This window comes from Bos mutus, chromosome 19 (genome assembly GCF_027580195.1).
Source record: "Bos mutus isolate GX-2022 chromosome 19, NWIPB_WYAK_1.1, whole genome shotgun sequence".
Classification (NCBI taxonomy): Eukaryota; Metazoa; Chordata; class Mammalia; order Artiodactyla; family Bovidae; genus Bos; species Bos mutus.
In genome coordinates this window covers 39333761-39345874 of record NC_091635.1, presented here as the reverse complement: position 1 = coordinate 39345874, position 12114 = coordinate 39333761, and the positions used below count along the sequence as shown (strand labels likewise).

General features: G+C 46.6%; 1 protein-coding gene across 2 annotated transcripts in view; it reads right to left on the bottom strand.

Annotated features, from left to right (window-relative positions):
• The window catches only part of PRPF8 (pre-mRNA processing factor 8), a 32724-nt gene extending 22778 nt beyond the window's left edge, over positions 1-9946 (bottom strand). The window contains exons 1-15 of one of the 2 annotated variants that reach the window (XM_005888240.2): positions 9809-9946; positions 9486-9596; positions 8800-8968; positions 4543-4707; positions 4238-4456; positions 3890-4102; positions 3559-3684; positions 3360-3465; positions 2071-2261; positions 1823-1942; positions 1547-1736; positions 1294-1413; positions 1049-1183; positions 575-704; positions 4-200 (exon numbers count right to left, since the gene is read on the bottom strand). In XM_005888240.2, the coding sequence (XP_005888302.1) occupies positions 4-200; positions 575-704; positions 1049-1183; positions 1294-1413; positions 1547-1736; positions 1823-1942; positions 2071-2261; positions 3360-3465; positions 3559-3684; positions 3890-4102; positions 4238-4456; positions 4543-4707; positions 8800-8968; positions 9486-9585 (2181 nt within the window). In that variant the 5' untranslated portion in view covers positions 9586-9596; positions 9809-9946. Of the gene's footprint in view, positions 1-3; positions 201-574; positions 705-1048; positions 1184-1293; positions 1414-1546; positions 1737-1822; positions 1943-2070; positions 2262-3359; positions 3466-3558; positions 3685-3889; positions 4103-4237; positions 4457-4542; positions 4708-8799; positions 8969-9485; positions 9740-9808 lie in introns of those variants that run through there. The other variant, XM_005888241.2, reaches the window with a different exon arrangement.
• Positions 9947-12114: the final 2168 nt, after the last annotated feature.

The window sequence follows — 12114 nt, the reverse complement described above, 5'->3', positions numbered from 1 at the left end:
CACCTTCCAGGGAATGTTGGCCTTCCAGCAGCGCCAGGCCTCACTGAGGTGCTGCAGGATCGTCCGGGCCTTGTTCTGCTTGATCCCCTCAGGCATCATGTCCAGGATGTCATGCATCACAGCGGCCCGAAGCTCAAGGTCAAAATGTGACTCCACTCGCTGCTTTGTTACCGTCTTGGCCACCCCCTTTGAGTGTCGGCCTAGAAGTGAAAGTGGTTAAAAGCAAGATTTGTTGTTCCTACTAAAGTCTCTACTTTCATATCCGTTGACAACCATGGTTACAGTGAAATCAGCAAGTATGAATAAAGCCCAGCACATGCAAGACACAATACGTCTGAAAAGATTCACAACGATGCTTCTGAGGCATTTCCATCCTACAGATGCTCGCTGGCCTTAAGGCCCCACAATGAAGCCCAAGAAAAGAGAATACTAGGTCAGACTCCTTAGGTACTGGGCCTTAGAGGTGATCCAACAGGAAGGGATGCTCAATCTCAAACAAGGACAAGGGAAGGATCAGGAGCACACGTGGCCTATTCTTGAATGGGAGAAGTCAGACATGGAGAAAACCACTCACCTTCAAACTGCCGGGCCAGGAGGTTGCCCAGCCATCGCTCCAGCAAAGGGGTGATTCCACGCATGAAAAACAGCCAGACCCGCCAGCCAGCAGCCCAGAAACCACAGCCAGGGCCCTTCCCTACAGGACCCTAGGATCCCAAGCAAAAGTCAAGAACACAAGTTAGTAATTCATTCAGACAACAACAGAACACTGGGCAGAGGTGGAGCAAAGGGCACAGGTATGGCAATAAAGGGGGGAAAAAGAGAAAACTCTTTTAAGATCTCAATATTTAAAATGGAGTAAATGAGGAAACCAGCAACTGAGATTTTCTATTTAGAACTAAAGGTGGGCTCTGGGGAGAAGTGTTGAGATCTACAGGACAGCAGTAATAACACTCAGAGCCTCTCTCCAAATAGGCCCTTGGAAAGAGCCCTGATCGATGTAAAATTAAGATGGATCTGAGAATATGAATGCACAAGGGCAGGGTCCTACCGTGTTAAAGCGATAATAGATAAGGTGCTTCAGGTCCTTGCACATACGAATCTGCCGCATCAGCTTGTATTTGTAGCGGTACATGCCCGTCAGCTGCCCCACGTGGGCGAAGATATACTGCAACCCATCTGCCAGCTGCAACACAGTGGCCCCAGTAGGCTTCAAGCTAGAGCCAGCTCCATGATCAGCCCAAGCTTCACCCAGCTTCCCTACAAGGGGCAGGGACTGGGGATTCCTAGCCTCACCTGGAAGGCATCCACATTGCCCAACCGATACTGCACATGACTGTCCACCACCAGCTTAGTTAGACGCAGAACTTCTCGACACAGATGGAAAGCATTTCCAAAACGAGATTTCTTCCTTTCCTGGAAAAAATGCCAAGGATAGAAACAACATTAGTCAGCAATGCTCTGGACTGGATACACACCATCCCAAGAGGCCAGGGCAAAACCAGCCCGTCTCTCAGCCCAGGACCCCCTTAAGGTCCAATGCAAGTACCTTGGTGGTGAGCGTCTTAACAGGTTTAAGGTTGAAGTTGTAATCCAGGTGCAGATAGTTGAGGTTCTTTCGGTGAATGAGAAGGTTGAGCATGTTGTAGCCCTGGCGGCAAACCTGTAGCCCCACCTCCACCCAATCCAGCTTGGTAGACTGGAAGAATTTGGTGGCTTTGAAGGATCGGAATAGATACCTGGGATGGGAATAAGGAGTGAGAGTGAATCTCCTGATCATCTCTGGAACAGAAGAAGGCTGAGCAGGGGCCCCAGGGCACCTCACCTCTTCTTTTGGGCTTTCGGGGGCCGGTGCTTCAGGGCATTGAGCACATAGTACTTAAGCAGCTTCTGGTAGGAGACCCTCACTTTCACAGGCTGCCCAGCAGGACAATGCTCCCGATACCTGAAAAAACACACACATTAGAGCTTGGCCCACCTCTCCCTCCAGCTGCCCTGCTAAAGGCTATATGCCCACCCAGCTGGAGTCTTTAATCCTATATATCTGCTACTCTCCCCAGGTAGAAGCCTTACCAGTTCTTGACAAGGGGGATGTCTAGGGCCCGGCGAGTGCGACCAGAGCGTAGGTTGAAGGGCCGGGGGGCCCAGAGCAGGGCGATGCCATTGGCTGTATTGTCTGTGTAGAGGGGTGTGTCCTTCAGAAAGGGCTCCACAAATTCTGGGAGCTCAAACTCCTCATCGTCATCTGGCAATGGTTCCTGGCTCTGAAAGAAGAACCCCCATGGGTTTAGCTCCTGCTGAACTGGGCAGAGACCTGGGATGAGAGAGAAACTCTCTGGGGCCAAACACAGTGGCTCCATCTGCTATGGCAACTGGGCTGCCTGACAAGAGAAGCCCTGAAGAACGAGGGCAAAGGAGGCCAAGGGAGCAGAGAACAGGGCAGGGCCAACTGGGCGAGTGAGCAGCACTCCTCTCACCCCAACTGGCTCTCCGCCAAAGGCCTCCCAGAGGAGCCCCCAACACAGGGAGAGGTAAACGTGCAACCACCTCCTGTCCAAGCTCCAAAAACTGGGCCTGGGGAAGGAGATCTGTTTATGTTAAGAACATGACGGAACGTGAATCAACACCAAAAACACTGTGCCAAGTGTAAGAAGCCAGCCACAAAAGACTACATACTGTACAACACTATTTATATGACATGTCCAAAACAGGCAAATCTATAGAGACAGAAAGCAGATTAGCAATTGCCTAGACATGGAAAATTCAAGAGAAATAGACAGTGACTACCATGGGTGCAGGGTTTCTCTCTGAGGAAAGGAGAATGTCCTAATAACTGTGGTGATGGTTACATAGCTCTGTGAATAAACTAAAACCACCGAATCATACACTTTAAATGGGTGAATTGTGTGTAGTGAATTACAGCTCAAAAAAAAGGATTTAAAAACACACTGGAGAGACTTCTCCAGTGGATAAGACTTTGCACTTCCAATGCAAGGGACACAGGTGTGATCCCTGACCAGAGAACTAGACCCCGCATGCCACAACTAAGGCCTGGTGCAGCCAAATAAATAATAAAATATTTTGAAAAATAAAAAATTTTTCTGGAAACAGACCAGAATAAGATTAGAGTCCCAGACGAGAAACAATAAAGCCCAGATGGGTAATCACAGAAACCAAGATAATGTGAATAACTTGGTTTGAGCCAAGTGCCAAACTCTCACACGACAGTTGCCCTCTTACAGCTCGAGGGGAACACTTAAGGATGGAAATCATGTCTCCCTCTAGGTGAACTTTTATCTAGTCATGCTTCTGCCCAGTCAGGAAATTTATCTTGAAGAGCTGAGAATGTCCCTTCCTCTCACCTTGACAGAGTGTCTATGGGAAATTGGGTTGATCAAAGGATCAAAGTAGAAAGCTGGCAAATCAGGATCCTCAGTTTTGATGAACACAACATTAGGAGTGTGGTACCTGAAATGAAACGAGAGTCAGCCAAGGCGCTCCTCCCGGCCCACCCCAAACGCCAGCCACCCCTCTCGCCCAGCTGGGCTCCAGCTCTCTCACCAGGTGAGGTGGACATGGTGCGGCAGGTTGTTGTACAGGTAAGGAAACGCAATCTTGTACTCGGTGCGGATAGGCTGCCGGATGATGATCTTGTTGATGTCATTGAATTCATTCCAGTCTTCATCCCTAGGGCACAGAATCAAGGGTGAGCAGCGGAGTTGGGCAGTCTGGAAACTATAATGGGATCTAAAGGATCAAGATTAGATTTTACAATGGCTGCTTCATGTTGATGTTGGGCAGAAACCAACAAAATTCTGTAAAGCAATTCTTCAATTAAAAAATACATTTCAAATTTATTTAATTTAAAAACACTCTACTCTCTCCAACTTACTGTAGGTTGATGTCTCGGACAAGAGGCTCAAATTTGGGGCCTCCAGGAATGGCCATATTAAGTGCCTTGGATGTAAAAAAGGCCTTCAGATCAAACAGATAGAAGTAATTGTCATCAACCAAGTCTGTCAAGAGCTGATTGGCCAGGCGGTAGAGAGTGGACATCATAGGCAATGTGAACTGCCAGCGCTGGTAAGTGGAACCATTTACATACCTAGGGAAAAAAGAGAGGCCCATATAAGTTCAAGTAGGTGCACCAGCTAGCCAGGGCATGCTACCTACTGGTCTCCCAGGACCCCCTCTGGAGTTCCAAACCCTCACAGGAGTGGTAACTCCAACTATCACTCACTTCCGGCTATCCCTTAATGGCTGGTGGTCATAGAACCAGTCCAACACAGGGGCATCCTCCTCAGGGTCCAGCTCTAGCTGAATGGCTTCCAGTGGCTCAACATCTAGAATATTGTCAGCATAATCCAAAGGTGGCTCCTCATCATCAAAAGGGGGGAAACGCATCCTCTTGAAATGCCTCCTGTCTCTTTTTTCCCGACGCATCATAATCCACATTGACCTGGAAGTCGACAATGTCACGCAACAGTTTCTGCATAATGTCCCCTCAACCGCCACCACCACACCCCACATTCCAGTCCCTCTCACCCCCACTGGGAGATGTAGACAGGTTCAATGACCCAGGGGATCTCATTGACAAAGGAAATGGCTCCGGTGATGTGGTACAGCACAGGCACATCCCGAATCTGCTCCCAAGGCATAGGCATGTTCTCCAGGAGCTTGAGGACTGCATGCGGCATGTACTTGAGGGCCCTGTAACAACAGGAAGAGAGATGATTAGAAATGACAAGGTGTTCTGCTACCTAAGCCATGCAGAGAAGTAACAAGGTATCACATTCCACAGAAAACCCGCCTTACAGTCTAACTCCTAAATATAGTACCCAGGCCCTCTGTGACCAGGAACTCTGCCTCCCCACCTCCAACAGTGCCACTTCTTTTTCTTAAACATCACTGTCCCACAACACTGGGTTTCAGTCCCTCTAAATCACCAGCTATCTCCCTAAAAACAGCTTTTAGGCTATCTCACATTCTATTCTCTCTGTGAAGTGAAGTCGCTCAGTTGTGTGCAACTGTTTGCGATCCCATGGACTGTAGCCTACTACGCTCCTCTGTCCATGGGATTTTCCAGGCAAGGGTACTGGAGTGGGTTGCCATTTCCTTCTCCAGAGGATCTTCCTGACCCAGGGATCAAACCCAGGTCTTCCGCACTGTAGGCAGACGCTTTACTGTCTGAGCCTAAATAAGAAAATATTCACACTTTATTTTAATCATTTGTCTGTTATGTCAGTAGGCAATAAGCTCCAGAAAGACTGTTCCTTCCTGATCATTGCTATATCCCTGGCACCTAGCACAGTTCTCAAATACTTTTGAAATAAATACAACTTCCATTGCTGTCTTGGACTAGTTCATTAAATGGCTAACACTTTTGTGTAAAAATGAAAAAAGGATCTGCTAAGGTATTTATACCTGTACTCACCCACCTTGGGAAAACAAAAGGACACAAAGACCTCAGGACGGAACTACCCTCAAACCTGAAGACTCTTGCCACTTAGGAATTACAGGCAACAAGAATGTACAGGTGTCCTGCTCGGGGCTTTAATTCACTCAAAGATAAAGATGTCTTATCATAATACCAACAGGACAAATTAAAAACTCCAGGCCCAGATCAGGGAAAAGAAACATAACAACAAAGAACATAACTGAGAACATCTTACATTGTTGGTAGTAACATAATTGTTACAGTCACTAAGGAGAACAATATGGAGGTTCCTTAAATAACTAAAAAACAGAGCTACCATATGAGCCAGCAATCCTACTCCTGGGTATATATACAGAGAAAACCATAATTTGAAAACAAACATGAACTCCAATGTTCACTGCAGTACTACTTACAACAGCCAGAACATGAAAACCTGAATGCAGATCAACAGATGAATGGATAAAAAAGATACAGTACATATACATTCTGTCCAGTTCAGTCGCTCAATCGTGTCCGACTCTTTGCGACCCCATGAATTGCAGCACGCCAGGCCTCAGAGAAGGCAATGGCACCCCACTCCAGTACTCTTGCCTGGAAAATCCCATGGACAGAGGAGCCTGGTAGGCTGCAGTCCATGGGGTGGCTAGGAGTTGACGACTGAGTGACTTCACTTTCACTTTTCACTTTCATGCATTGGAGAAGGAAATGGCAACCCACTCCAGTGTTCTTGCCTGGAGAATCCCAGGGACAGGGGAGCCTGGTGGACTGCCGTCTATGGGGTGGAACAGAGTCGGACACGACTGACGCGACTTAGCAGCAGCAGCAGTAGGCCTCCCTATCCATCACCAACTCCCGAAATTCACTCAAACTCACTTCCATTGAGTCGGTGATGCCATCCAGCCATCTCATCCTCTGTCGTCCCCTTCTCCTCCTGCCCCCAATCCCTCCCAGCATCAGAGTCTTTTCCAATGAGTCAGCTCTTCATTCCAATGAGTCAGCTCTTCACATCAGGTGCCCAAAGTACAGGAGTTTCAGCTTTAGCATCATTCCTTCCAAAGAACACCCAGGACTGATCTCCTTTATAACGGACTGGTTGGCTCTCCTTGCAGTCCAAGGGACTCTCAAGAGTCTTCTCCAACACCACAGTTCAAAAGCATCAATTCTTCAGCGCTCAGCTTTCTTCACAGTCCAACTCTCACATCCATACATGACCACTGGAAAACCCATAGCCTTGACTAGACGGAACTTTGTTGGCAAAGTAATGTTTCTGTTTTTGAATATGCTATCTAGGTTGGTCATAACTGTCTTTCCAAGGAGTAAGCGTCTTTTAATTTCATGGCTGCAGTCACCATCTGCAGTGATTTTGGAGCCCAAAAAAATAAAGTCTGATGCTGTTTCCCCATCTATTTCCCATGAAGTGATGGGACCGGATGCCATGATCTTTGTTTTCTGAATGTTGAGCTTTAAGCCAACTTTTTCACTATCCTCTTTCACTTTCATTAAGAGGCTTTTGAGTTCCTCTTCACTTTCTGCCATAAGGGTAGTGTCATCTGCATATCTGAGGTTATTGATATTTCTCCCGGCAATCCTGATTCCAGCTTGGGCTTCTTCCAGCCCAGCGTTTCTCATGATGTACTCTGCATAGAAGTTAAATAAGCAGGGTGACAATATACAGGCTTGACGTACTCCTTTTCCTATTTGGAACCAGTCTGTTGTTCCATGTCTAATTCTAACTGTTGCTTCCTGACCTGCATATAGGTTTCTCAAGAGGCAGGTCAGATGGTCTGGTATGCCCATCTCTTTCAGAATTTTCCAGTTTGTGGTGATCCACACAGTCAAAGGCTTTGGCATAGTCAATAAAACAGAAATAGATATTTTTCTGGAACTCGCTTGCTTTTTCGATGATCCAGTGGATGTTGGCAATTTGATCTCTGGTTCCTCTGCCTTTTCTAAAACCAGCTTGAACATCTGGAATTTCATGGTTCACACATTGCTGAAGTCTGGCTTGGAGAATTTTGAGCATTACTTTACTAGCGTGTGAGATGAGTGCAATTGTGTGGTGGTTTGAGCATTCTTTGGCATTGCCTTTCTTTGGGATTGGAATAAAAACTGACCTTTTACAGTCCTGTGGCCACTGCTGAGTTTTCCAAATTTGCTGGCTTATTGAGTGCAGCACTTTCACAGCATCATCTTTCAGTATGCTATGTATGTATCATATTTCAATATGATATGTACATCATAATGTACATATACATTAGTACAATGGAATATCACTCAGCTATAAAAAAGGAAATAATGCATTTATAGCAATACAGATGGACCTAGAGATTATCACACTGAGTGAAGTCAGACAAAGGAGAAATATTGTATGACATCCCTATATGTGGAATTTAACAACAAATACAATCAACATTGCCAGGAGAAATATCAATAACCTCAGATATGCAGATGATACCACCCTTATGGCAGAAAACAAAGAAGAACTAATAAGCCTCTTGATGAAAGTAAAACAGGAGAGTGAAAAAGTTGGCTTAAAACTCAACATTCAGAAAACTAAGATTACGACATCCAGTCCCATCACTTCATGGTAAATAGACAAGGAAAGAATGGAAACAGTGAGAGATTTTATTTTCTTGGGCTCCAAAATCACTGCAGATGGTGACTGCAGCCATGAAATTAAAAGATGCTTGCTCCTTGGAAGAAAAGCTATGACCAACCTAGACAGCATATTCAAAAGCAGAGACATTACTTTGCCAACAAAGGTCCATCTAGTCAAAGCTATGGTTTTTCCAGTAGTCATGTATGGATGTGAGAGTTGGACCATAAAGAAAGCTGAGCACTGAAGAATTGATGCTTTTGAACTGTGGTGTTGGAGAAGACTCTTGAGAGTCCCTTGGACTGCAAGGAGATCCAACTAGTCAATCCTAAAGGAAATCAGTCCTGAATATTCATTGGTGCTGAAGCTGAAACTCCAGTACTGTGGTCACCTGATGTGAAGAACGGACTCATTAGAAAAGACCCTGATGCTAAAAAAAATTGATGGCAGAAGAAGAAAGGGATGACAGAGGATGAGATGGTTGGATGGCATCACCGACTCGATGGACTTGAGTTTGAGCAATCTCTGAAAGTTGGTGATGGACAGGGAAGCCTGGTGTGCTGCAGTCCATGGGGTCACGACTGAGTGACTGAACTGAACAACAAATGACACAAATGACCTTTATTTAAAATGGATAACCACCCAGATGAGCTGTCTGAGAACATTAAAAGTCCCAAAATGACAGCAGCTCTCCAGGACTGAAACATAAGAGACAGGGAGAAGGAAAAGGGACCAAATGCCAAATGAAATAATTCCAGGATGGTCTTACCCCAAGTACACCCTTTTATCATGCCGAAACTTCCTGTTGGTCATGTCTCCATGGTCTCGGATGATCTTCCTGACATGTTCTGGAGGCATGTCTTCCTTCTGCGCATCCACAAATCCAAACTTCCGCTTTTCGGCATAGCGCTTGGCCTGCAATTGTTGCCATTTCCGGGCTGCAAAGACACCTCAGTTTAAAGACCTGCACGTCATTTGCTTCATCTCTCCCCACCTCTCACCCTAAACTGAGTTTTCGTCAGGATGCATGACAGAGGGTGGGCATCCAGAAGGAACACTCCCTGCCAATTCTCTTGTCAACTTGCTCTGCTTTACTTTTTAAAATTTTTGCCAGCCATTTATCATTGCCTAGTATTTTTGGTACAACTAATGAAGCCTTTTTTTTTTTTTTTAACTATGTCTCTTTGCAATTTAAACCCTGTAAGGGAATGGGGTTTTGTCTGCATCACTATTGCATTCCCATTGTCTGGATCAATGCCTACAAGTAATAGGCACTTAAAAAAAAAGGATGGTTTCAGAGACTCGATTAGATGAAAAAATTAATAGGGGCTAATAAGTGCACTAACACCTAATGTTTTGACACCTAACAAAACAGGGGAAGGGGTCAAACCCGCTGCGCGCACGCGCACACTGGCACACCCGCCCCCAGGCGCCTCTACCACCCGCTTTCTTCACCTTTCTCCTGCAGCTTCTCCTCCGACATGTAGTCTGGCAGCGGGGCTAAAGGGCCAGGCACCGGGTTACCCGGCCCTCGGTAAGGAAATACTCCGGCCATGCCCGGAGAATCTGGGAAGCAGCAGAAGAAAAAAAATTAACGAACAGGGCCCAGGCCCAGGCCCTCAAGAGAGGCCGCAGAAACACGTCGAAACCCCCCGCCTGCAGTTCCGCCTCGCTCAGAGTGCGCCGGCCCAGTCCGTCTGGCCGCTCAGCCCCACTGGCCGCTCAGCCCCAACCTAACCTCGCCTCCCGCAGCCTGGCCCTTACAGTCCGCCACGCACCCCTACAGCCCCTCACACAGGCGGCCGCTTTTCAACAAGGCAATGGCGGCAAGCCTACGTCCGCTCCTCGTTCCCAAAGCCAGGAAGTACGCAACCCAGGTTCAGCGGTTGGCCCAATAGGCGCCAAAGTACTCAGACGGTTTGGCGAACTCACCAAATAGAGTTGGAATTTGAGCAGGAAGGGGCGGGACCAAGGACGGAAGTGTTGAGCGCGAGGGGGTGTGGTCGGAATGGCTGCAAGCCCCTCCTTCCGCTTTTTTAGAACAGTTTCTAGGGCCTCAGCTGCGACTGGCCTGAAAGTGAAAGTGTTAGTTGCTCTGCTGTGTCGACTTCTTTTAAGCTCCACGGACTGTAACCCGCCAGGCATTTCTGTTCATGGGATTCTCCAGGCAAAAATACTGGAGTGGGTTGCCATTCCCTTCTCCAGGGGCTCTTCCTGACCCAGGGATCGAACCCGGCCTCCTGTATTGCAGGCAGATTCTTTACTGTCAGAGCTACCGGGGAAGCAACTTTGCGACTCGCCTGGGGCCACTGGAAACCCAAGCTTCCAGAATTTTAATAAATTTGTCGAAATTTGGGGCTGCCCAGGTGGCTCAGTGGTAAAGAATCCGCCTGCCAATGCAGGATTGGCAGGAGACACGGGTTTGATCCGTCGGTTGAGAAGATCCGCTGGAGGAGGAAATGGCAACGCACTCCAGTATTCTTACCTGGAGAATCCCATAGTCAGAGAAGCCTGACGGGCTACAGGAGTCAGACACGACTGAACACGCATGCACGTGGGAATTTGCACTTTACTCTGTGTCTAGGCTTCTGTATTTAGACTTGACGTGCAGTATTAGCTCCGAGTCAGTCAGTCTTCTGTTCATGCGTTCAGTCGTTAATTCAGCCATCATTTATTGAAGGCTCACTAATGTATCAGGGGTTGGGGAGAGGGGAAAGCCAACCGCAAGGGGCTCAAGTTGCCCTGAGGTAGACAAGAACCCAAGCTCTTGTGATGCTCTGTGATAGGAATTCGGGGGCAGGGTATTTAACCCTTTGTTGTCAAAGAGGAGTTAGTCAATGAACCGTCAAAAATAAAAGAGGTGGTGGGGAACTACATTGCAGAAAATTTTCTCCCCCTCCCTCTTCATTCCTATTTTCTGTCTCTGGCAACCCTATGGAGTGTATAATGAATACCCTATAACTGCTTCTTAACTCTTTAGTTACGTCTTTCTGCTTGAATTGCCCTACAATCTCCTTTCCTTCGTTTTACATTTCATCCCTCTTGCTCCATTTTTGATAACAACGTTGAATCTGACTTGGATCAGTTTGTTCAAACACAAGTTTATTGTGGGGGATGTAGAGGACTTGTAATCCTTACAGCTTCTTCATCTAGATGGGAATTTAGGACTCACAGGAGAAAGTGACACCTTTGCAAAGGAGAGTCCAGGCCATTGCAGGCTGGTGTGGAGGTTTATGTAGTTCAAAGAAGAGAGGAAGAGAGGAGCAGTATTAGAGATGTGCTGGAGATGGGTGATATAAGGGATTTGAGGAGGTGAAGAAAGAGGAAGGAAAAAGGAATCCCAGGTGGTAGTAAATGCTAAGGTTAGAGTTTGGAAAGAAAAAAATATGGCATGTTCTGAAAGCAACCAACAAATCAACCTGGCTGCAGTAGAAAGTCCAGTATCATCTTTATTATGTTCATCACTGTCAGTGTCCTGAAGTTCTTAGCACTTGTATAAGGTTCACTGTGTGCCAGGCATTATTCTAAAACCTGCTAAAATTCTAATATCATCTGTTTTAGTTAATGGTATTGTACCAATGTCCGCTTCCTAGTTTCGATTGTCCTCCTACTGTTATGTCCTGTTGCTATGTAAGAAGTTCTCAAGCAGGTGAAGGGTACACAGGGACTCACTGTACTATTTTCTAAATGGCATTATTGAGAAATAATTTGCATTCCATAAAGTTCACCTGTTTAAAGTATACAATCCAATGGCTTTTAATATATTTACAGAGTTGTGCAATTACCAGTACCTAATTCTGAAACATTCTCGAAAGAAATCATGCACCTACTAGCATTCACACCCCATTTCTTCCCACCTCCTTCTCCTCAGCCCTTCAGTTCACTCACTCAGTCGTGTCCAACTCTTTGAGACCCCATGGACTGCAGCACACCAGGCTTCCCTGTCCATCACCAACTCACAGAGCTTACTCAAACTCATGTCCATCAAGTTGGTGATGCCATCCAACCATCTCATCCTCATAGTCCCCTTCTCCTCCCACATTCAACATCTCCCAGCATCGGTGTCTTTTCCAATGAGTCAGTT